Source organism: Prorops nasuta, unplaced genomic scaffold, assembly GCF_024137725.1.
Source record: "Prorops nasuta isolate Cenicafe-Biocafe unplaced genomic scaffold, Cenicafe_Pnas_1.2 PNAS00035, whole genome shotgun sequence".
Classification (NCBI taxonomy): Eukaryota; Metazoa; Arthropoda; class Insecta; order Hymenoptera; family Bethylidae; genus Prorops; species Prorops nasuta.
Genome location: NW_027116832.1, coordinates 411,185 through 433,998, shown reverse-complemented (window position 1 = coordinate 433,998; position 22,814 = coordinate 411,185). Strand labels below are relative to the sequence as shown.

The window sequence follows — 22,814 nt, the reverse complement described above, 5'->3', positions numbered from 1 at the left end:
GGCTTCCAGGAAGGGGTTGATTAGGATCGAGAGGAGTATTCGGCAGGGTAGGAGGGGTACTGTTTTGAGGAATTTTTGCGGGTTTGTTGCGGGGGCCTTTGGAGGGTTTGGACTGGGGGGAGGTCGGGGAGGAGGGTTTATTGGGGGTCGGGGAACTGGGAGTGACGGTGAGGGTAGGTTCTTTTCCTTGGACTAGGGTTAATTCGGCTTCAATGGGGGCGGCAGGATTACGAGGGCTGGTAAGGGGGTTATACGCCTCAGTAGGGAATAGGGACGCAGAGGGCAGGGGAGGGGGAGGATGCTTGGAACGATCAGCCAACCTTCTGGTGTCCACTCGATGGCACTCGTTGATCAGGTCCTGGAAACTGGACAGCTCTTCTCTAGCTATCTTCTGGCGATACAGGGGAAGTAGATTGTGGTAGGCCAGGTCCAGTTGCTGCTCCAATTCCATAGGGGGGTCCATTCGTCCCAAAATTCTCCTAATTTTCATAATGAAGTCCAGCGGTCGTTCCTGTGGTCCTTGGGTTCGAGCGGTGGCTTCTCGTCGGATTACGTGGGCGGGGTATTTGACGGCGAAGGTTTTGCAGAAAGCCTTGACGAAATCGTAATATCCTGTCCATGCGGGACTTTCCAGTCGGAACCAGGTTAACGCGGTTCCGGCGAGGGCAGAGGGGAGAGCGCGTAAGACGGCCGGGGCCGCTAGATTTCGACCTTGGATCAACTCGTGCAAGGAAGCCAGAAACTCTCGAGGGTCCTCGTCGAATTGTCCGGTGAACACAGGGATATATTTAGTGAGACTATCCCACGCGCGCATTTCCGGGGTAAGGGTCTCTGATAGGTGGGAGGAATTTAAGTAATAAGGATCAAACTCTCGAAGGGTGCTAGGCTGAGGGGGTTGTTGGGAATGTTCCGGGATTGGGGTAGGGGTGAGCATAGGGGTGGGAGTATGGGTCGGAAAGTAAGGGGCACTAGACTCGGCGTTAGAACGTACTGGGTATGAAGCCTGACGGGCCATAGGCGACGTCGCTTCATACTGGTTCGGTCCGTGCCATCTAGGGGTTGCCAGGGGAGGAGGGGGATTGGGAAGGGACGGGGCCATAGTGTAGGTACTATGGAGGATCGAGGCAGGATTCCACCTGGGGGAAGGGTGGCGGAGTAGAGGGGTAGTTCGGGAGGGAGGGGGGAAGGCAGGTTGGTAGGGGGTAGGGGAGGGGTGCGTCAAAGGGGTGGCGGGTAGCGTTCGGGGTAGCGGCACACGATCCGGGGCGCTAGGATCCTGAAATGACGAAAATTTACGCGGCAGGGGCGGGGGTTGATTGGCGGGAGGGGGGGCTAAGGGCAAATTCTCGTAGCGAGGTTCCGTTCTTCCTGAAAATGAACAAGGGTGAAAGGGGTTGTTCCGGGAAGCTGCTTCCGTCCTGGTGGATTCCTGTAAACGCGAAGTCGATTCTTCGGCAATAGTGGTCGCTACGGGGGAGGAAAAACTAACTGCGTTGCGCCGGGGTTGAATCACCTCCCGTCGAGGGGTAGGAGGGATTTCGTCGCACGATAGATCAATTAAATGGATCTCCCGAGATCCATGGGGGTTGCGGGGTTCCACGGGGGGAGCTAAGGGTAGCCTTGGCGCAGGGGTGGCAATTATATTAGCGGAGGGGGGTAGGTCGCAATCTAAGGGGAAGGTTAAGTTCGTTCGTGGGGGAGGCATTACGTCCGGCGCGAGCATGGAGTCCCAATAGTAGGAATTCCCACTATTGTCACTCTCGAAAGATTCGGTTCTGTTCCCGGCGGCCCGAACGTCAAGGTCCATTTCCCACGGAATGGACATGTCTCCGAACAAAAAACGACTACGAAACCTGAAAAGTCGATCGCGAAGAATTGAGGGAGACCCGGAAATTTGTAGTCCGTAGGAGCGTAAAATTAATAAAATAACCTGTAAGGGGAGGGTACGAACAACGTCGCGATACGTTTCAAGGGAAAAACCGGGAGGGGAGGGTGGAGAAATGCTCATCACCTACCTTTTACGCCGACCAGGGAAGCAGCGGTCCCAGCACTCCGTTGGCGGTGGGGGAAGAGAGGCGTCGGTAAGGCGGGTGGCGGCAGGTGCAGCAGCGGCGGCGGCAGATGGCGGTGGCGGCGGCGGTCGGCAAGGCAGGCAGGCAGCGGCAAATTTTCAAATTGAACAGTTTGAATCACTCGCGAAAACTTCTGAAGTTCGAAAATAAAAACAAACACTAGAGGTCACGAGCACTCGACCCGCACCCGCGACGCACGGAAACGCGGGAGGTCACCGCCAGAGCCAACGGCCGAACCCAGTAGGGGAGGGGGGGGGGGGAGTAGGGGAAGACCAGGAGAAAATTCGGAAACTGCACTTTTTTAATGAAATCACTGCACTCGCGGGCACTTCGGACACTCTACGCGGCGGGGCCCCACGTTGGGCGCCAATTTGTAACGCGCGGAAAAGGAATTCCGGGTTAAAATAAATTATTAATACACACGATCCAACTGCGAGGACACAATCTTTATTAACACTAACTAATCTCGGGGGGAGAGGCCTCCCGCGATGTCCTGGCACACTTATTATACGCGCACAATGATTTCATTAAACACTAATTAACAGGAAAACTAGGGGAGGCAAAAAGGGGAAGGGAAAGGGGCGAGGGAAAATTCTCCGGCGGCTCCGACGATGAAATCCAGCGATCCCACGACGTCCGCCACGAGAACTCCGCGTCAAACTCCAATGAATCGATGGCTGGGGCCCGCAATATTGAATTACACCGAATTTCAATAATTGCGGCGACGACCCAGCTCTCTACTTAGACCACGTACTGATGCTCTGATAGTAGAACAAGATCTGGCCCAATTTGACGGATATTCCTCCGTCCTCTCAATCATTTCCCTCATTCCGCGGTGTCATAGTTGTGATCGGGATCCAGGGACCAATCATTAATTAGGTATGGATCCGCGATCCATATTTCTCGCCGTTCCGGCTAATCACCCATATACTTGGCATGATAGCCGGCTGGCTAGCTCCTGCGCTAGAATCCTGCGTGGTCGTCCTTAGCAGCAGACGACACTATGGCTTCGTGGTTCGGCAGCGGGGCGATGCGGTGCGGGGTCGGCAACGATGGGCCGGTAGTGGCGCGGGCCGGGGAGAACGCAGCTAGGCGCGCGAGGCGTCAGCGCGGTAAGGGGAGGGGACTGGGACTCGCTGCCTGGCGCTCGAGGCGCGGCGCGGTAACGGGAAGGAACCGACGAAGCGCTCGGCGGGGAGACTGGGTAAGGGGACGGTAGGAGCGTCGCGTAAACAACCGCGCTCGGCAGGAAGGTTAGAGAGAGAGGGCATTATAGGCATTCGGGCATGGGAGCGTAAAGGATAGGACAATAACAGTTTTCTAGCTCATGTTGGAGCAGGGAATCGGTCTTATAAGCTACGGATAAAATTTACCATTAGAAATATAATATTTAATCCTAAATAATATACAACCTACTGACATTCGCTCAATCCGCAATCATACCATGTCCTAAAAACATTTACTCTCCTTCCGTGGATGGCAATTACAATATCCCTTCAGCGGGTAACTACATTACCATCACACGGAAGGTTCATCTATGCTCACTCACTCACTCACACACATACATCCAGGGGACGGGAGGCACTAAGAGGGAGACCGAAGAAGAGCGAACAATAATCATTTTTCTGTAACGGGTTTCCACCACGTTACAATATATATATATATATATATATATGCAGAGGTTTTCTCTAAAATATAGAATTAATTGTATTATTTAACTATAGCACACAGGCACTAACTGTACATTGTCTAACTCAAAAAAATGTTAAAACATTAATTTTTAATACTTATTTTAATTAAAGTATACTTACGTTTTAATACTTCTTTTAAATAAAATATGATAATTTTGCTATAGTAAGAATAGCTATAATCAAAATTGATATAGTCAAGTAACACAAAAATTCCTATTTCGGTTGGTATTAAATACCCCAATATTACCAACTTCCCTAGAACCTTAACGAATTTTATCGTTATCGTACAAATATGAGTTGCACCGACTATTGTCGTAAAGCTAAAGTTACAGAATCGCTCATTCGTTAGCGCAAGCGATAACTGTCGGTAGTTAGCGATACCGACAGCTGTCGTTAAGGGGTTTGACCCACTTGAGGCCAAAAACACTCACAATATAATAGTTGATGTGGTATATATTATTTATTACGAGCATTGTGAGTTTTTGGTGGAATGCGTGCAAGGAGAAGCAAAGGTTTATTAAAGTTATTCGTCGGATAAATTTTATATTAGTACCGTTGAACCTCTAGCGACATCTATCTCGGTCGTTGTTAAGTTATAACGATATTATTAGTTTTCCTTTCAATAAAAAACTCAGTGAAATATCAATTCTCAGCTAAATGATTCGGTTTAGTACAATTTATATTAACTTCAATTGTTCGTGACTCCGTCGCTTAACTAAGACTGAACTGAGAGTTTTCTTAAAAAGGAAAGGTACGTTTATTCGGTAGGATTCGGTAGGTTACCGACAGTACCGACATTACAAGCGACAATCATCGCTGACTCTGAGTTACAGAATCGCACTTAGCGATTTCTGTCGGTAACTGGACTTAACGATACCGAAAGTTGTCGCTAAGAGTTACAGAATCCCACTACAGGCATTTTGATATTTATGAAACTATTAAAAGAGATTGCAGAACAATTTTTGATACCAGTGATTATTCAACAAATAATATTTATAACATACCATTGGTTAATAAAAAAATGCCTGGGCTGATGAAAGATGAAAATAATGGGTATATAATGAAAGAATTTATTGGTTTAAGATCAAAAATGTATGCCATACAAGTTTTCGATAAATGCGATATAAAGAAAATTAGGGGAATTTCGTCAAATGTTGTAAAAAGAAATATTACTTTTCAAGATTATTTAGATTGTCTATACAATCGAGATATTAAAGTAAGTTTACAAGGTAGAATAAATTATAAATGCACAAAATGTAGAGTATTTTGGAAGAAAAAATAACTTTAACTCCATACAATCATAAACGTTTTATAATGGATGATTTTGTAAATACACTACCATGGGGACATTTTTAAATTAATGAAAAAAAATTGTAAAGATAAAATAATATGTATGTTAAAATTTTATTTTGTAAAACAATTTTAAAGAATAATAGAAAAATACATATATAAAATTAGAAATAATTATAACAAATTTATTTTTTAAATTATTACTTATTATCTATTACCCAATTTCTAATTATTTGAACTTTTTTGAATGGACAATGAACTCTTGTATTTTTTATAGTGTACATTCTAGCATGTAATTTACATTTTGTTTCTCGAAAATTATATAATTCTATAAGATCATTAAATTTAAGACATCTAATTTTTTCAATATTCGCATACGCTATACCTAAATTTTTCAATAATTTTTTGTCAATAATCCCTCTTTTGTAGCCAATTATTGCAGACTCTTTGTCATAAATTTTTTTTTACAATTTACTTAAAATAAAATCATTCATATCACTTTGTTCATATTCCTCAAAACCCTAATCTTTATATAACATTCAATGTAAATTTAAAAAAAAATATAGTGTACCTATTTGATCTTCTTTACGTAATGCATAGTAATTATCATTTAACATAAAATTATCTGTATATATAAATCCAGTATTAATATCTATAACAGCTGCATCTTTAAATTTAATTTCATTATCCACGTAAAACCATCTACATCAAATATATGTGTAATTCTAAAATAACAAATAAATATTAGTTATTAAAAAAAAAATATAAAATAATATTTTGATAGTAAATAACACTTACTTATCCATTTTGAAATTAGTAGGTGAAGAGAGAGAGAGAGAGAGAGAGAGAGAGAGACACGATTGAAAGTTTTATAAAACTGTTTTAAACAGTTGCTATAGAATAGATGTTATTGTGGCGGTAATGAAGCTATTGATATATAGAAAGACTTACTCCATGTCTTTATTCTCTATTCTCCCACTCCAACTCATTTATATATATATATATATATATCTATATCAGTGATGGGAACTTGTGTGAATTCGGTATCCCCACCATACCTCCTCGAGGGAACTAACACAATCGTATGTCTTGTTCGTGTGAGCCGAGTCTGCTGCACTCGGCTTGAGTCGCTAATGCTTTAAGCGCAGGCGCATGTAAAGCAATCATTGGCTGAGTTCGGTGGACTTCGGTGCATGTCGGGTGTGCACATAGATCTCTCTGTCTTTCGCGACTCTCGCGAGTCCTCGATGAAAGTTCTCCTTCCTTAGGCGATCAGCTGGGCTGCTAGAGAAGGATAGCGACTATTATATTCTCCCTCTTTTTCTCTTCTAAGTTTAATTCGACTAATTTATGACTCTCCAAATAAAATCTCCTCGATCAATATTTTTGTTTAGCAGATCAGCTGGGTCGCTGGAGAAAGATAGCGACTGTTGTCTTCTCGCTCTCATTCTCTGCTCAGTTTAATCCGATTAATTTATGACCCTGCAAGTAAATATTGATAGAAGTATTCATTTTTCTGAACGCTGTGGGGCTTGGAAAAATATAATTTCTTTCAAGCTAACCTGGAGAAAACGCTTAATCAAATTTTCAATGTATACGTTTTAAAGGGAAAAATTTGTAATTTATTTCTGTAAAGTTAATAAAAGCATAAGCATAAATTACAATAACATATAGCAGTACAAAAGACTTCTTAAATTTAAGAGAATTGAAGAACTTGTAATGCTCCTTTATGTATATATATTTTCAGTCGGATATATAAATGTAATTACTATCAGACTTTTCTTACCTAAATATGTATTTCGCTGACTAGAATAATTTTATATTATGTAATTACCTCTTCGACGATTCAATACAAACATATGATCTAAGACTTATTGTATTTGGCTAACGAATGTACATATGTAGCGTTGAAACATGTAACTCTTCCATGTAATTTCTGCGTTCCATTGTGATGATTCTGTAATAGATTTCATGCATTTATTTCTTGTTTACTTTCTCGAAATAAATATGTATTATAACCTAATCTGTACGTCAAAATTATTTATGAATATAGGATAATATGTGGAAACGTTATAGGGGTAATATAAATAAGAAACATCATTAATTCAATTTAATTATATTTATTTAAAAAAGAAATATTAATAATAATAAAATACTCGCTCGGCCATATGGCCGAGCGAGTTCCCGGGGCTCTTCCTCCCTCACTTCCCGGACCCGGCTTAAAAACTGCCTCCGGGATTGTCCGGCAGAGTATGGGCGAACTGAAAAAGAAAAAAAAACCTTTACTTAGTAAAAATAATAAACTATTTAAATGAAAAGTAAGGAGATCGAAATCAATTGTAACACGTGTCGATCGTAACATTAAAATTTATGGCTCTGTCCGCTAATGAAAATTAAAATCGTTTAGTCATGGTCTTGAATATTACAACTATTACAAATCGCTGTAATTAAAAATGTTTCACTACAATTGATTCCGGCCTCCAAAATTGCTCTTCGTTGAGACTTATAAGTTGACATTTTTTAATAATTAATATCTTCATATCTTACCAACATAGCCGGGTCTTTCAGCCCGGGCTGGCCGGGTCACCCTCTGCCGCGGGGGTTGTCGCTGCGGCATCGGAGGTGGTTGTTGTTGCTGTTGCGGATGCTGCTGCTGCTGCTGGAGCTGCAACTGCTCCATCTTCGCCCTTAGCTTTTGCAGCTCCAGCTGATAGTTTTGCAGCTTTTGCTGCTGCTGCTCCTGCTGGCGGTGCTGCTGCCGCAATTGCTCTTGCAGTTGGCCTAGGCGGTTCAGCAGCAGCTTCTGCTGGTTCTCCATATCTTTATGGTGCTGCTGCTGGATCCGCCTATCCTCTGCCCTCTGCTCCAACAGCTGCAGAATTAATTCCCTCTGCGTATCTGCAAAATAATTATATATTATTTAAAAATTATATTTTAAAATATCTTTAGTGTAAAATGTGCGTTTTTACTTACAAAGAATGGAGTCTTCTTCCGATATGGCCCTGCGAAAAATCAAAAAAGTAATTAATAAATAGTAATAATAATTTGTTTAAAGGGTTCTGAGATTAATTGTTAATAATTGTAATCATTAATATAAAAGCTAATTATAATTTTTCCGTTAATTTTGAAAAGTTCTATGTTTTGTCAACCGTACTAATATGAATTTATTTTAAAAGTGATTGAAGATCAAAAGATTGGTTTTATAGAAGTTACTGGATTTAATTTCATAAAAGAAATCTTTAAAAAATCAAAATTTATGCTAATTTAATATTGCATGCAATAAACACAAAGGGGATAAATTCTAATATTTTACAGTGATATGATATCAATTTTAAATGTACTTACATGATTTTATTTTCCGTTGTTTTGACACCTGTCACTGTCACAAGTTATACGAGTGAGCAACGATTATATTGTCTATTCGTATCTTCTACAAATAAATATACAGGGTGTCCTATTGTTTCTCTGACTTTAGAGTTAAGAAATCATACATGTTTGGAGTATATGATTTCTTAAGAAATCAGCTTTTCTCCTGTTTATTTTTGTTGTGAGTAATTAGCTGTCTACCGTGTATATAAAGTGTAAACAGTATTACTTCAAAATATAGGAATACAGCAGGCCAGCATTTAATAAAATTACTGGTGTAGATAATTCAGCACTCCACGTAATTTTGTTACCTAAAATAATATTGATTACTAGTAAACATGAAAAAGTATAATATTTTAAAATATGTACGCAAAATCAGAAAATATAATAGCGGATGTCCACTCAGAATCAGTCTATCGATTGAAGATTTGTAGATAAGCGTGGATAATGAAATAATGAATAATGACATTCTTAATTCAGAGCAAATTTGAAGCATCCAAAAATTCTATAAGATTTGAAAAATGTTTCTTCATTATTTCTAAGTACACTCAATCCTCAAAAGTGTGCGTAATATATTAAATTCCTGTAAAAAGGCGAACGGTCGAGTACCTAGGGCGCGGGACTGTTGAACCTTTGGTCGCAGGTTCGAATCCTTGCGGAAAAGTTAATATTTTTTTTTAAATAATTACTTGCTTATAATGTAACAGTCTTGAAATTAACTACTTTCCATAAAAGTCGTATCGCTGCCTTTATTTGTAAACAATAATAAATGTATAAAAGAACTTACAGCCGCTGTCTCTTGGGCAGTTGCCTTAAACGTTTTAAATTGGTAGCATCTTATCAATTTTGAAAGTTTGTGTTGAGAAGTGAAAAGTTCTGTTTTGCATCTGTGAAAAATGTCATCAAGTTCGGTGCCGAAAAGGATGAAAATATCTTCTAGTCCGGAAAACAAGAAGACAAGATGTAAAAAAAGGTTCCAATATCAGTGGTATGACAGTAATCCGTCTTGGAGGAAATGGGTACAACCGGTCCCCGAAAATGAAAGTAAGTTTCATTGTTTAATTTGCAAAAAATCCTTAGATTGCGGTCATTCGGAAATCGGTAAATACGAAAACTCCAGTATTCATAAAAGAAACGCAGAAAATTTTGAATGGCGCAACCTCCCGGGCACCTCTACTACCTTTTCAGACGTTGAAAAGGAAGTAAATATTGATTTTAATGATCGCGTAAAGGCGGCTGAAATTAGATTAGCTACTTTTTTCGTAGAACATAATAATCCGTATGTATCGAGTTCCGCGATGATAGATATTTTTAAAACTATAGGCAAGGATCCGCACGTCCTTCAAGCCATAAAATTAGGACGTCACAAATTATCGAAAATTGTGAATAACGTCTTTTGTCGCGAAGAAACGAAGAGTCTCACAGAAACGCTACAAAATACAAAGTTTTCTGTATTCGTCGATGAGACATCGGATATAACGAATGAAAAATGGTTCTCCATAATAGTACGGTACGTAGAACCAATAACATTACAGATACAAGCGCGCCTCTTGCAACTAATTAATCTTGATGCAAGAGATTGTTCAGCGGAAAAATTAATTACCGCATTTAATAACGAATTGATTAAGAAACAAATTCCGTTAGTTCAAGTAATAGCGATGAGCTGCGACAATGCATCGGTTATGATCGGAAAAAATACATCGTTTCGTACAAAAATGTTAGAAAAAAATCCGAGAATAATAACAATTCCGTGTATATGCCACGTATCAGCACTTGCTGCATCTGCAGCATGTAAAACGCTTCCTTCGTTTCCCGAGGATTTCGTGAAAAATATAGTAAATTTTATAAACGGTAGCCCTAAAAGAACGGCAATTTTCCGGGAATTTCATATATGTTTCACGGATAAGACAATCAATCTTTTGAAACACGCCGAAACTCGGTGGCTCACTCGCCACAAGTGTATTGATCGCGTAATAGAAAATTGGGACGTGTTAAATAATTTTCTGTTGGAACTGTCGTCAGAAAACAATAGACAAGCTACCGAATTGCACAAATGTATGCAAAACGCGGAGACTAAAGCGTATTTATATTTTCTGCGTTTCGTTTTAAATAAATTCAATGCTTTTAATGCAGAGTTTCAATCTCGCGATACAAAAATCCATTTATTACAGCCGAAATCGGTAGAACTTCTAATTTTCATATTAAGCCAATTCTTGAAACCTGCATTATTAAAATGTCTCATTGATGAAGACAATTTCCGTACAATAACTTTTTCGCGTGAACAAAATATTATGGAAATAGAAAAAATAAATATTGGTATCGATTGTAAGGATTATTTGCAAGAGAAATTGGAAGAAGGTACTTTAAGTATACTGCAAGCTGATCACATCAAACAAAATTGTTTGAAATTGTTAATGAAAGCTGCAGATGAAATCCGTAACCGTTTTCCAATCGATGCTCCATTTTTCAAATACCTAACAATTCTTGATTACAAATGCTCTCTTTTCGATTCGGATCGTGATTCATCAGCCGCCATATTATTAAAAATTAATAATTTATTCAATATTGGAAACGAAATTGAATTAAAACAAGAATGGTTTTCTCTACATAACAATGAATCGGTAAATCAGAAGGACGCGTGGTCTAAAATGTCTTTCGATGACATGTGGATTAAAATATCGCAAACTACATGCGAAGGAAAGGAAAAGTATCCTCAATTAAAATCTCTTTTAAATATAGTCCGATCCCTGCCACATTCAAATGCAGAAGCGGAACGTTGTTTTTCTATAATACCCGACGTGAAAACGAAAAAGAGAAATCGTATTAGCTCTGCAACTCTAAATCCAATCTGCGTAATTAAGAATTACTTAAAGTGTACAAACAGTGATAGCATTACAATGCCAATAAATAAGAATCACTTAAAATTAACGGAAAGAAGTAATTTATATGCAAAAAGTTATATAGAGAATGAAAGAACTTTGACCATTCACGCGTACAAAATGACGACGATGATGACGAAGATGATTTACTTAACACCGAATGAAAAAATGTCTGACGGATTCGACAAATTTAAGAACAAGAGCAAAATATGTCTGACGGGTTCGACAAATATTACAAGATATACATAAAGCAATCACAAGCTTTGCAATTTCATTTATCGAGTGTCTGACGGTTTCGACAATTCGTGAATTCAGGGTTTTTTAGTGGATAGGTGCTATCATAAGAACCATGTAGCCCGATTTCAACATATTTACGATCGTATAAATAAGCAGTGAATTACATTCATTTGTAAACATTGTTCTCTGTCTTGAATATGTTAAACGGCACAGGCATGGAGATAGTGAGTCCCACACTACTCAGTAAACGGTTGCAATATACAATTACTATGGAATTTTGACCTATCAATATGAAAAATTTATAAATATTTTTCATCCAATATTTCAATATATTTTATCGTTAATAAATAAATATTTATTACTAATAATTGCATAATAGCAATGCAATAAGTATATATTCGTTGCACAAAATAATTTGAAATATTGAATGATAGAAATTTGTATTTTTCTCGTCATATACGATCAATTTTTTCAGTAACTGTATCTTCCCGTGTTACTTAGTGTGCTAAGACGCATTTTTCCCTTAAAAAAAAAAAAAAAAATCATTTTTGTTTTGAAATAACTACCCACAAATTTCACATGACTTATTTCATAAATTATCGTAGTCGTAAACAAAAATGCTGAAGTAAGTAATTTTATTATATAATAGCATATTTATTTTATGCAATATTTTTCTCTATAAAGGATTAGTGATTGCATCAATTTTCCTATAGATAAATTGGATGTGTACATATATAAATACTTAAATGTAAGGATTATAATACAATGATAACACAGATATTATATTACAATACATATTTATTTCGAGAAAGTAAACAAGAAATAAATGCATGAAATCTATTACAGAATCATCACAATGGAACGCAGAAATTACATGGAAGAGTTACATGTTTCAACGCTACATATGTACATTCGTTAGCCAAATACAATAAGTCTTAGATCATATGTTTGTATTGAATCGTCGAAGAGGTAATTACATAATATAAATTTACTCTAGTCAGCGAAATACATATTTAGGTAAGAAAAGTCTGATAGTAATTACATTTATATATCCGACTGAAAATATATATACATAAAGGAGTGAATGTTCGTTACTACAAATATATGATGTTCAATTTCAGTGTTATAGTCAGAAAGTTTTCTGGGGCCAAGGAAAGGATATCTATATAAATATAAATATGTAAAATTAAACACTTGCTCTATGGTGAACTATTTTGTATTTGTCTCCTCTCAATTTGAGGGAAAACCACGGACGTGGTGGAAGGCCTTTTTTTCACTTTGAACCAACAATGCGGGAAAAAACCACGAACTTGGTGGAAACCCGTTACAAATCTTTCACTATTTTAAGATAGTCCATACACTGATAAATAGAAATTCTTAACCACTATTGAATATTATGACAATAATCGAATTACAAATCAGTCATAACGCAATGTAATAATACGCTCTAAGGCTCGCAATGAAGTGTGTTCTCAAGTTCAGACTCCCCACCACCTTTCTTGACTTCGGCCTTAGCGAAACTCCCCGAACTAGCTCTAGTGAGCGCTGAGGTCAGACCACGTGATCCTTCGGAACGAAACCCAAAAACATAAATGCAATACTTCCGAACATCCCGCCCGCCTTCGTCAAAGTGACGAATATGAATACAAGTAAATAACTACTATTTTAACCGCATGCCTTATTTTTCTTGTTCCTTAGGTATTGGTAATGGGCTTAATTTTACAATTGGTCGTTTTAATATCGTTGTAGCAGTCTTAACAGTGACTACTCTCACAAGACCATCCTTACCAGGATGTGTTTCTAAGATACGACCTAAAGGCCACTTAGCAGATGGATAACGGTCATCTTGAATTACTACTAGTTGTCCTACAGCATAATTTTCATTATCTCCTCGCCATTTGGTACGCTCTTGCAAATGGTGCAAGTATTCCCGCGACCATCTCTTCCAAAAATTTTGTTGAATTCGTGTCAAAAGTTGGAAACGGTTCAGACGATTTTCTGGAAGGTCAGTTAGTGGTATATCTGGAATCAGGCTGGACGAACCTCCTATCAGAAAGTGCGATGGAGTTAGAGCCTGTAAATCTTCAACATCTCCTGTTAAAGGGCAGAGTGGTCTGGAATTAAGGCAGGCCTCTATTTCGGATAAAATGGTAGCGAACTCTTCAAATGTAAGAGAATGTTCTCCGATAATCCTAATGAGATGATGCTTCGTGGCTTTGACACCAGCCTCCCATAAGCCTCCAAAATGCGGAGAGTTAGGAGGAATGAACTCCCATATGATACCTTGCTCTGCCAATTCTTTGCCAATATGTTGATAGAATTCTGAAGATGACTTGAATAAGGCTCTTAATTCTTTGTCCGCTCCTTGAAAATTCGTGCCGTTATCGCTATAAATCCTTAGACATATGCCACGTCGACTTGAGAAGCGGCGGAAGGCAGCTAGGAAGGATTGCGTAGTGAGATCGCTTACTGCTTCCAGGTGTATAGCTTTAGTAGCGAAACAAATGAAAAGGGCAATATACTCCTTGTAACTTCGTTGTCCTCTTCCTTTTGCAAAGCGCAGTTTAAACGGTCCAGCATAATCTAATCCGGTGGTGCTGAATGGCCGTGTTGGAGTTACTCTTGAGGAGGGTAAGTCACCCATAAGTTGCGTGCCAGCTCGTGGCCGGATGCGAAAGCAACGGACACATGAGCGAACGTGGCATTTTACAAGTCCAATTGCTCCTAATATCCAAACCTTTTGAAGTAATATTCCTAAAGTAAGCGTTGGTCTCGCATGAAGTGCTGAACGATGAGCGTATCGAATGTAAAGTTGACTTAAACTAGACATTTTTGGCAAAATCGGTGGATGCTTTGCGGGAAATGGAAGCGCCGAGTGTATGAGACGTCCCCCTACTCTAATAATCCCATTGTCATCTAGGAAAGGATGTAATTTGTAAAGTGCGCTACGTTTAGCAATGCCACGACCATTTTTCATGCAAACCAATTCATCCTTAAATGCAGTTGCTTGAACCAAACGAATTATCGCTATACGAGCATTCTCAATTTCGTGATAGGTTAAAAACCCAGTATGCCTTTCAAATTTAAATTTCAAACGCTTGCAATTATTAAAGAATCGTATGCAAACAGCTGTCACCCTAATAAGTTTAGAAAGAGACGAGAATCGTCTCAATAAAGCGTCTTCGTCATTCCCTTGTTTCACAACGAAAGTTTTAGTGCATTTATCAGAAGGCGTAACAGTTATCAGTTGCTCAGGCCAATTCTCAGCCGATTCTTGCAACCAACTTGGTCCATGCCACCAAATAGCTGATTCTCTAAGACTGCAGGGGTCCAAACCCCTTGTGGCAAGGTCAGCCGGATTGTCCCGCGACGGGACGTACTTCCAGACTGCTGAGGGAAGTTCGACCTGAATGTAAGATACCCTATTTGCCACAAACACCTTCCAATGAGAAGGGTGTTTCCTAATCCAGGCTAGCGAGTCCCGACTGTCAGACCAGCAAGTTACGTGAAGATTTTGTAAAGATTCTAGTCGCTGAATGTACTTAAAAATCTTGACTAGCAAAACCGCTCCACATAATTCCAAATTCGGTATACTGATGGTTTTTACCGGAGCCACCTTAGATTTAGCTATCAGTAAAGAAACTTGACTTTCTCCAGAACTGTTGGTAATTCGAAGATAGACTGCTGCAGCATAGGCACGCATTGACGCGTCTGCGAATCCGTGTAATTCGCATTTACCACCAGAAAACGATCCCAACCATCTATTTACTTAAATCTCAGTAACTCCTGAAAGAGCCCCACAATATGAATTCCATCTTTTAAGAATATCCGGAGGAAGGGGGGTGTCCCAGTCTATTTTAAGCATCCAAAGATCTTGAAGCAAAATCTTTGCACGAATTAACACTGGGGCTAACCATCCTAAAGGATCAAATAACCGAGCCGTGCAAGACAATATTTCGCGTTTAGTCATTTCTTGTGTAAGAGATGGTAATTTATGAAAGTTAAATCCAAAAGAATCAAGCTCAGGATTCCAAAGAAGGCCTAAAGTTTTAACTGTTTGGTCTGTACCAATCAGTTTACTGAGATCATTATTTTGAACAATGGAAGATTCTGGTAGAAGATCAGAGGCATTCGCAGCCCATTTATCCAGCTCAATTCCAGCAGATTTTAAAATAGCAATAAGTTGATTTCTAATTTCCTTTCCATCGTCAAGATTTTCAGCCCCAGAAAAGATATCGTCCACATAAGTTTGTCGAAGTAGACATTGGGCACCGAGTGGAAATCGATGACCTTCGTCAGTAGCCAACTGAATAAGAGTTCTAATGGCTAAATACGGAGCTGAGGCAGTACCATAAGTGACCGTTGTCAGGCGATAATCGCGAGGAGCCTGACCTGGAATTGGGGACCATAGAATGCGTTGCAAATCCTGATCCAAACTGTTAGTTCCAATCTGCCGGAACATTTTTATGATATCGGCTGTAAACACATAACTAAATTGTCTCCAATTAATTAGAATGAGAGGGAGGTCACTCTGTAGAGATGGTCCAGAAAGAAGAAACTCATTTAAGCTATGTTGTTCAGCAGTACGCCTAGAGGCGTCAAAAACTACTCTAATTTTAGGTCCCCGTGCATCCCATCGCATCACCGCATGATGAGGTAAATACCATGTTCTAGTAGATGCTATCTCATTTTCTGGAATGAGACACATATGACCCAATTCCTCATATTCTTTCATGAACTGGCAATATTCACTAGCAAGCTTTGGGTCACGGTTGAATTTTCGAGTTAATGCTATAAAAGAATTAAACGCTAAGCGTCTAGTACTTTCACCAACCAGCGGAGGTTCTGTTTTAAGCGGCAGTCTTACCATGTAGCGACCATTAGAATCACGCAAATGTGTTCTTGCAAATAAACTCTCGCACATCTCATCCTCAAGACTAAGTGAGTGTTGAGATGTCGGAACCTCTTCAACAGACCAGAATCGTTTCAGAATGTCAACTAAATCGTCTTTTACAGAACTGTGTGCAATTAGACAAGAGGCTCTGGGAATACATGCTGAATTACAAGATGTAGCTCCCTGAATCTGGCCTGAAAATACCCAACCGAAAGCTGTGTTCTGGGCAATAGCATTATGAATAGCAAGATGCTGCAAACCATTTCTCAAAATTGTGGCATAAACATCCACTCCCAAGATCATGTCTATATCTCCAGGCTTATAAAAACTTGGGTCAGCCCAAGGTAAATTTGCGAACAGAGACAAATCCGAAAATGACAATTCGCCTGAAGGGAGTCGTCCTGCGGGTTTGACTAAAACTAGTGCATCGAAATCGAATTTAGAATTTTGTTCAATAGCCGAAATAAGGCGAAATGAAACACAATAACGTGCTGTAATTTTCTTTGCGGAACCGATACCAATAATCGGAATATGCACTCGTTGGCGAACAAGACCAAGAGATTGCACCAGGGATTCCGATATAAATGATATCTCTGATCCCTGGTCAAGAAGTGCTCGTACTCGTATTCGTTGACCATTAGCACCCATAAGAGCTGTTTGTATGGTTGGTAACAGAGGAATTCTATTCTCGAAATTTATTTTGGCGGTCAGCGACGAGATCGGTACTAGTCAGTCAGTTTTTGATGTAGTTTGTTCTTCCGAAGGAAGTGCGAACTTCGCGCTCGTAGTAGGACGATCTTGATAATTATCATTGTGCAAAAGGGTATGATGATTACCCTGGCATTTCTTACAGCCTCGTTTTGAATTACCGTTACGAACTTGGTGGCGACCTAAGCAGTTAAAGCATAAACCTAACCTGCGAATCTCGTTATGTCGTTCAGTGCTTTTCATAGTTTTGAAATTGTCGCATCGTCCTATATAATGGTTCATATTACACAATGGACATTTTAAAGTGTTAGAATTCGCAGCATTCGAAAACTGGCACTTTACTTTCGACTTTACCCCGGAATGGTGTGCTTTTACCGATCCTCTAATTTTATTGCCCGATAATTGTTTATTCTGGGAAGCTTTATCGGACGCGGATTCGGATTCAACGGTGATGAGCGCCTGTATAGTACCCTCTAGAAAATCTATTATCTCCTTATAAGTAGGAGGTCTTTTGCGCGAGAAACCAACACCAGCTTCGATTTCGGCATGCATTCCTCTGGTGCTAAGGTAAGTTTCCCAAGCCTTTCGCGTTACCGGATCAAGACGTTCACTTATTATAACTACTAGTAAATCGTCCCATTGTTCGACTGGTCGGCCGAGATTCCCTAGCATACGTACTCTGTGTGTAATATCGTCAACCAATGATCTTAGACCTATTGCCGACTCTTTCCCAAGAGGTGACGTTTTGATGAGAGACAGAGTAAGGTGATAGACCTATAAACGGAGATTGGAAAACCGTTCCTTCAAAGCATTCCAAGTTGATTCATAGTTCGCGTCGGTTACAGCCACATCTTTTACAAAATCCGCAGCTGATTCGCGCAAACACCCTAACAAATACTGCAGTTTAACTACATTTGGTAACTGGGCTTTATTATGAATCAGCGAAGTGAATCGATTTTCAAAAGCTTCCCAGTCCTCATATTTACCCGTAAAGTGAGGTAAATGTATCTTCGGCAGATGTAAATTCTGACAAAGAGCTTGACCCGCATCGGCATTAAGACTAACCCGTGATGAAGTAGATGTCATGGCTTCCTCATCATCTGGTAGTTTATTTAATAAACTTGTAAGCTCGTCATTACAAGTATCACGTGTACTTTCGGTATTAGCATAAAACGATTCGGTAACATAAGGATCCTCAATAGCGTCATCTCTTGTAATAATCTCCTCATGTAATTTGCAGAATTCAGACCAATAACTATGAAGCTTTTTTAACCGATCTCGTATCAAAGACCCCGTTATACGTGTTTTCTCTATACTACGAAAGGCTGGAAGTATACAAGAAATGTTGTTGGCTCGATCGCGTTGCTGCAGAATAAGCTTGCGTGTCGCAACAGGAGCCATCATGAAAGGATACCGACGCTCAAACAACAAACTTTCATTTGCTAAGAACTCTACTAAGAGTCGTAGTAGCGCGGGGGGAAGGGGGTTTCGCCGCACACATTTGGGCCGATTAGCCAAACTAAAAACCTCAAACGCTATGCGCTCGAGATTGTCAAACAAAACAATACACTTTTCTTATGCTTACTAAGGCAATACAATATGCAAATTAAATCTAAATTTTACGCGAATTTTAATCACAATTGTATCACAATATTACTTACGTAAAATACTAATTGTTATTAATCAATACTATGAACGTTTCACTGAATCTTAGCAAATCCTGTCCCCGACGATCACCACAAACCTCCCTGACTATCCGGCTCGAAGGTCCAAAATGAATGTTCGTTACTACAAATATATGATGTTCAATTTCAGTGTTATAGTCAGAAAGTTTTCTGGGGCCAAGGAAAGGATATCTATATAAATATAAATATATAAAATTAAACACTTGCTCTATGGTGAACTATTTTGTATTTGTCTCCTCTCAATTTGAGGGAAAACCACGGACGTGGTGGAAACCCTTTTTTTCACTTTGAACCAACAATGCGGGAAAAAACCACGAACTTGGTGGAAACCCGTTACAAATCTTTCACTATTTTAAGATAGTCCATACACTGATAAATAGAAACTCTTAACCACTATTGAATATTATGACAATAATCGAATTACAAATCAGTCATAACGCAATGTAATAATACGCAGGCTCGCAATGAAGTGTGTTCTCAAGCTCAGACTCCCCACCACCTTTCTTGACTTCGGCCTTAGCGAAACTCCCCGAACTAGCTCTAGTGAGCGCTGAGGTCAGACCACGTGATCCTTCGGAACGAAACCCAAAAACATAAATGCAATACTTCCGAACAAGGAGCATTACAAGTTCTTCAATTCTCTTAAATTTAAGAAGTCTTTTGTACTGCTATATGTTATTGTAATTTATGCTTATGCTTTTATTAACTTTACAGAAATAAATTACAAATTTTTCCCTTTAAAACGTATACATTGAAAATTTGTTAAGCGTTTTCTCCAGGTTAGCTTGAAAGAAATTATATTTTTCCAAGCCCCACAGCGTTCAGAAAAATAAATACTTCTATCAATAATTACTTGCAGGGTCATAAATTAATCGGATTAAACTGAGTAGAGAATGAGAGCGAGAAGACAACAGTCGCTATCTTTCTCCAGCGGCCCAGCTGATCAGCTAAACAAAAATATTGATCGAGGAGATTTTATTTGGAGAGTCATAAATTAGTCGAATTAAACTTAGAAGAGAAAGAGAGGGAGAATATAATAGTCGCTATCCTTCTCTAGCAGCCCAGCTGATCGCCTAAGGAAGGAGAACTTTCCGTGTGGGTGGTGTGTCTGCGCCTCAGTTTCGGGCGACCAGGCGATCGCGGAAGCTGTGCACGAGTCACAGCGCCGCCACCCGGGATCGAGCGAAACCTTGTTTGTGTGCGGTGTTTAAAAATCAAAAGTAATTCATGTAGCAAGGCAAAAGAATTTTCCGTGTTACAATTGATAATGAAAACATCGAAAATAATGGTGGCATGTTATTAGATTTATCGAATAGTAAAGTCTATGAACATGGATTATGAGTTTTTAAACAAAATTTTAACTTATTCGAGGATGCTACAACCGAAGATTTTCTTGAATTAATGAAAAAACTTGATGTGGATTAGGGGACTTTTTACAAAATAATGACTTTGGAGAAAACAGATGAAATAAAAAAATTTGAAAAGTGTCAACGAGAAAAAAACATAATAAGTAAAGGATTACAACAACATATTTTGGCGAAAAATAAAAAATTTAAAAGTTATAAGAAAATATTATTATATAATTTTTGGTCTGGTGGTGGTGGTAATAGTGGTAGTAATAGTGAAATGAAAAAATCATCATTAAATAATGTTTTTCGTTAGGAAAATATAGAATCTGCTTTTGAAAATAGAATTATTCCTGGTTTAATAATAAATATTCTACACGTTGATCCATACTAATTTTTATTTGATATTACAGAAATGGTAATTGATATTATTACATTTTATTTGAAGAATATAATTGTATAAAGATAACTAATATGAATAAATATGAACTGGATGTTAAAATTTCTCAAACAAGAAATAAAACTCTATTGAATAGCAGCGATTTGGAGAAGTGGTATATGAATAATCTTATGAATCTAATTCTAAAATCTCTGGAGGAATTTCAAGAACGCGATAGTGGATGGGCCTTGTAAAAAATTCTGAATTTGATAATAAATATACAGGGTGTTTCACGTACGGCGCCCCAGCTCAGAAAGTCAGTAATAAGACTGAGGAGCGCGTGGAGGGGGCAGACGTACGTAATAGGCCGGAGAGCGAGCAAAAGAGAGGATGAGTGGGAGAAGGATAGAGCTATACGCAGGTCTACGATACGCCTAGCGTATTGCCTCCCCCCGCTACCCGTATATGACTCAAGTCCACCAGTCTCCATTTGTTAACTGGTGCTCTCTCTCTCTCTCTCTCTCTCTCTCTCTCCGTCTATTTAATATGGAGATGCAGAGCTTTACTATCTTTTCCGCACCACCTAGAGGTAGATAGCAAGGCGCGTTTTTTTTTAAGTGGTTTCCCCGGTAGGCCTAATCCACTATACTAATTTATAAATGTTCGAATTGCCTTCCTCTTTGTTGAACGCAGAGTTCAGCTCTTCGAACAATGTCGCGCGTTGCTCGGTGCACCATGTCGGACGTGAGTGTTTGGAAGGCCGCAATAATTGCTGCACGAACCTCCTCTTCTCTACCCCCACGTTCATTTTCCACCAGATTCTTAATATGTCCCCATAAAAAGAAATCCAGTGGAGTTAAGTCTGGGGACCGAGCCGGCCAGGTGATCGGGCCACCACGACCCATCCACCTGTCGGGAAATTGCGCATCTAATGTGGTACGGGTATTTCTATGAAAGTGTGCAGGAGCTCCGTCATGTTGGAAAATCATGTTTTCCCGCACGAGCAGAGGCACATCTTCCAACAACAACGGTAGTTGCTCTTGTAGAAATTCCACATACTTCTCTCCATCTAATTTAGGTGGGAAGAAAACTGGTCCTATCTGAAAACAGAAAAAATATAATAATTTTAAAAAATGAATCAAACATCCAATAATTTATTCAATCAATTAAAATAGGTGTCTACTTACAACCCGGTCTCCAATCAGTCCAGCCCACACGTTGATTTTCCATTTATATTGGAAGGCGCCAACTCGGGTTGCGTGGGGATTTTCTTTTGCCCAAAAAACATAATTTTTTGAATTGAATACGCCATTAGGCGTAAATGTGGACTCGTCCGTCCACAATATCTGGTCTGGGAATCCACTATCCCGCCTGCATTGTGCCAAGAATCCTACAGAAAAAAAAGAAGCATGAAACAATACAGTTTTAAGCAGCTATAGTATCTCAAATTATGTCAACACATACCCATGCAGAAATTTACTCTTGGCTGCCAATCCCTTGGTAGCAATTGATGCACTCGCTGCATATGAAAAGGATGCAAGGCGTTTTTTCGTAGAATACGCCATGCCGTTGATATTGGCGTATTGAAGATGCGTGAAATTTGCCTCACGCTCGACCTAGGATTTTCTTCCACATACTCCAGTACTCTTAATGCAAGCTCGGGGTCTGCACAGCTACGATTCCTTGAAAATTCGTGCACTTTTCCCGTGGCCTTGAAATTTGTTACCACCCTAAGGATGACCTTGTGGTCAGGGTGTCTCCGCGTAGGAAATCTCTCTTTGTAGATTTGTACAGCTCTACGCGCACTTTGCTTAGCTTCCCCGTAAGCAAAAATCATGTCAACGTATTCGTTTTTCGTAAAGATCATGGTTGTTGCTCGGTCAAAATCTATCACAGACTACGAGAAGCAAAGTGTTTTGATTTAAAACGTCAACTTTTAACGGCGAAAGATAAAGGATTGTTATTGAAAACTAACTAGGTGCGCGGTATCTTTGATTCCTTTATATCGCAAGAAACATTGAAGAATCAAAGATACCGCGCACCTAGTTAGTTTTCAATAACAATCCTTTATCTTTCGCCGCTAAAAGTTGACGTTTTAAATCAAAACACTTTGCTTCTCGTAGTCTGTGATAGATTTTGACCGAGCAACAACCATGATCTTTACGAAAAACGAATACGTTGACATGATTTTTGCTTACGGGGAAGCTAAGCAAAGTGCGCGTAGAGCTGTACAAATCTACAAAGAGAGATTTCCTACGCGGAGACAC

The 22,814-nt window shown here is 39.3% G+C and overlaps 5 protein-coding genes across 5 annotated transcripts; 1 reads left to right on the top strand and 4 right to left on the bottom strand.

The window, feature by feature from the left end:
- The first annotated feature begins 9,315 nt into the window (after nt 1-9,315).
- Nucleotides 9,316-11,547, top strand: LOC136783691 (protein FAM200A-like). Its single transcript, XM_066743944.1, has one exon. It carries the CDS (start codon nt 9,316-9,318, stop codon nt 11,545-11,547), a length of 2,232 nt encoding a protein of 743 aa, XP_066600041.1.
- Nucleotides 11,548-13,213: 1,666 nt separating this feature from the next.
- Nucleotides 13,214-15,238, bottom strand: LOC136783690 (uncharacterized). Its single transcript, XM_066743943.1, has one exon. The coding sequence runs from the start codon at nt 15,236-15,238 to the stop codon at nt 13,214-13,216; it is 2,025 nt and encodes a 674-aa protein (XP_066600040.1).
- A 66-nt stretch (nt 15,239-15,304) lies between these two features.
- On the bottom strand, nt 15,305-17,077 carry LOC136783689 (uncharacterized). The gene has a single exon (XM_066743941.1). It carries the CDS (start codon nt 17,075-17,077, stop codon nt 15,305-15,307), a length of 1,773 nt encoding a protein of 590 aa, XP_066600038.1.
- An 81-nt stretch (nt 17,078-17,158) lies between these two features.
- On the bottom strand, nt 17,159-18,538 carry LOC136783688 (uncharacterized). Its single transcript, XM_066743940.1, has 2 exons — nt 17,934-18,538; nt 17,159-17,816 (listed from the first exon to the last, which is right to left on the bottom strand). The coding sequence occupies exons 1-2, from the start codon at nt 18,536-18,538 to the stop codon at nt 17,159-17,161; spliced, it is 1,263 nt and encodes a 420-aa protein (XP_066600037.1).
- Nucleotides 18,539-21,200: 2,662 nt separating this feature from the next.
- Nucleotides 21,201-22,414, bottom strand: LOC136783687 (histone-lysine N-methyltransferase SETMAR-like). Its single transcript, XM_066743939.1, has 3 exons — nt 22,012-22,414; nt 21,735-21,937; nt 21,201-21,647 (listed from the first exon to the last, which is right to left on the bottom strand). The coding sequence occupies exons 1-3, from the start codon at nt 22,412-22,414 to the stop codon at nt 21,201-21,203; spliced, it is 1,053 nt and encodes a 350-aa protein (XP_066600036.1).
- Nucleotides 22,415-22,814: the final 400 nt, after the last annotated feature.

Excerpts from the sequence above, each read along its gene's own strand:
- LOC136783691 (XM_066743944.1), top strand. The coding sequence starts at position 9,316 with ATGTCATCAAGTTCGGTGCCGAAAAGGATGAAAATATCTTCTAGTCCG.
- LOC136783690 (XM_066743943.1), bottom strand. The coding sequence starts at position 15,238 with ATGCGTGCCTATGCTGCAGCAGTCTATCTTCGAATTACCAACAGTTCT.
- LOC136783689 (XM_066743941.1), bottom strand. The coding sequence starts at position 17,077 with ATGGGTGCTAATGGTCAACGAATACGAGTACGAGCACTTCTTGACCAG.
- LOC136783688 (XM_066743940.1), bottom strand. The coding sequence starts at position 18,538 with ATGGCTCCTGTTGCGACACGCAAGCTTATTCTGCAGCAACGCGATCGA. Across the intron at positions 17,817-17,933 it reads TGGAATGCTTTGAAGGAACG|AGTACGTATGCTAGGGAATC; the intron begins GTTTTCCAATCT and ends TATTACACACAG.
- LOC136783687 (XM_066743939.1), bottom strand. The coding sequence starts at position 22,414 with ATGATCTTTACGAAAAACGAATACGTTGACATGATTTTTGCTTACGGG. Across the intron at positions 21,938-22,011 it reads AAGAGTAAATTTCTGCATGG|GATTCTTGGCACAATGCAGG; the intron begins GTATGTGTTGAC and ends TTTTTTCTGTAG. Across the intron at positions 21,648-21,734 it reads GACTGATTGGAGACCGGGTT|ATAGGACCAGTTTTCTTCCC; the intron begins GTAAGTAGACAC and ends TTCTGTTTTCAG.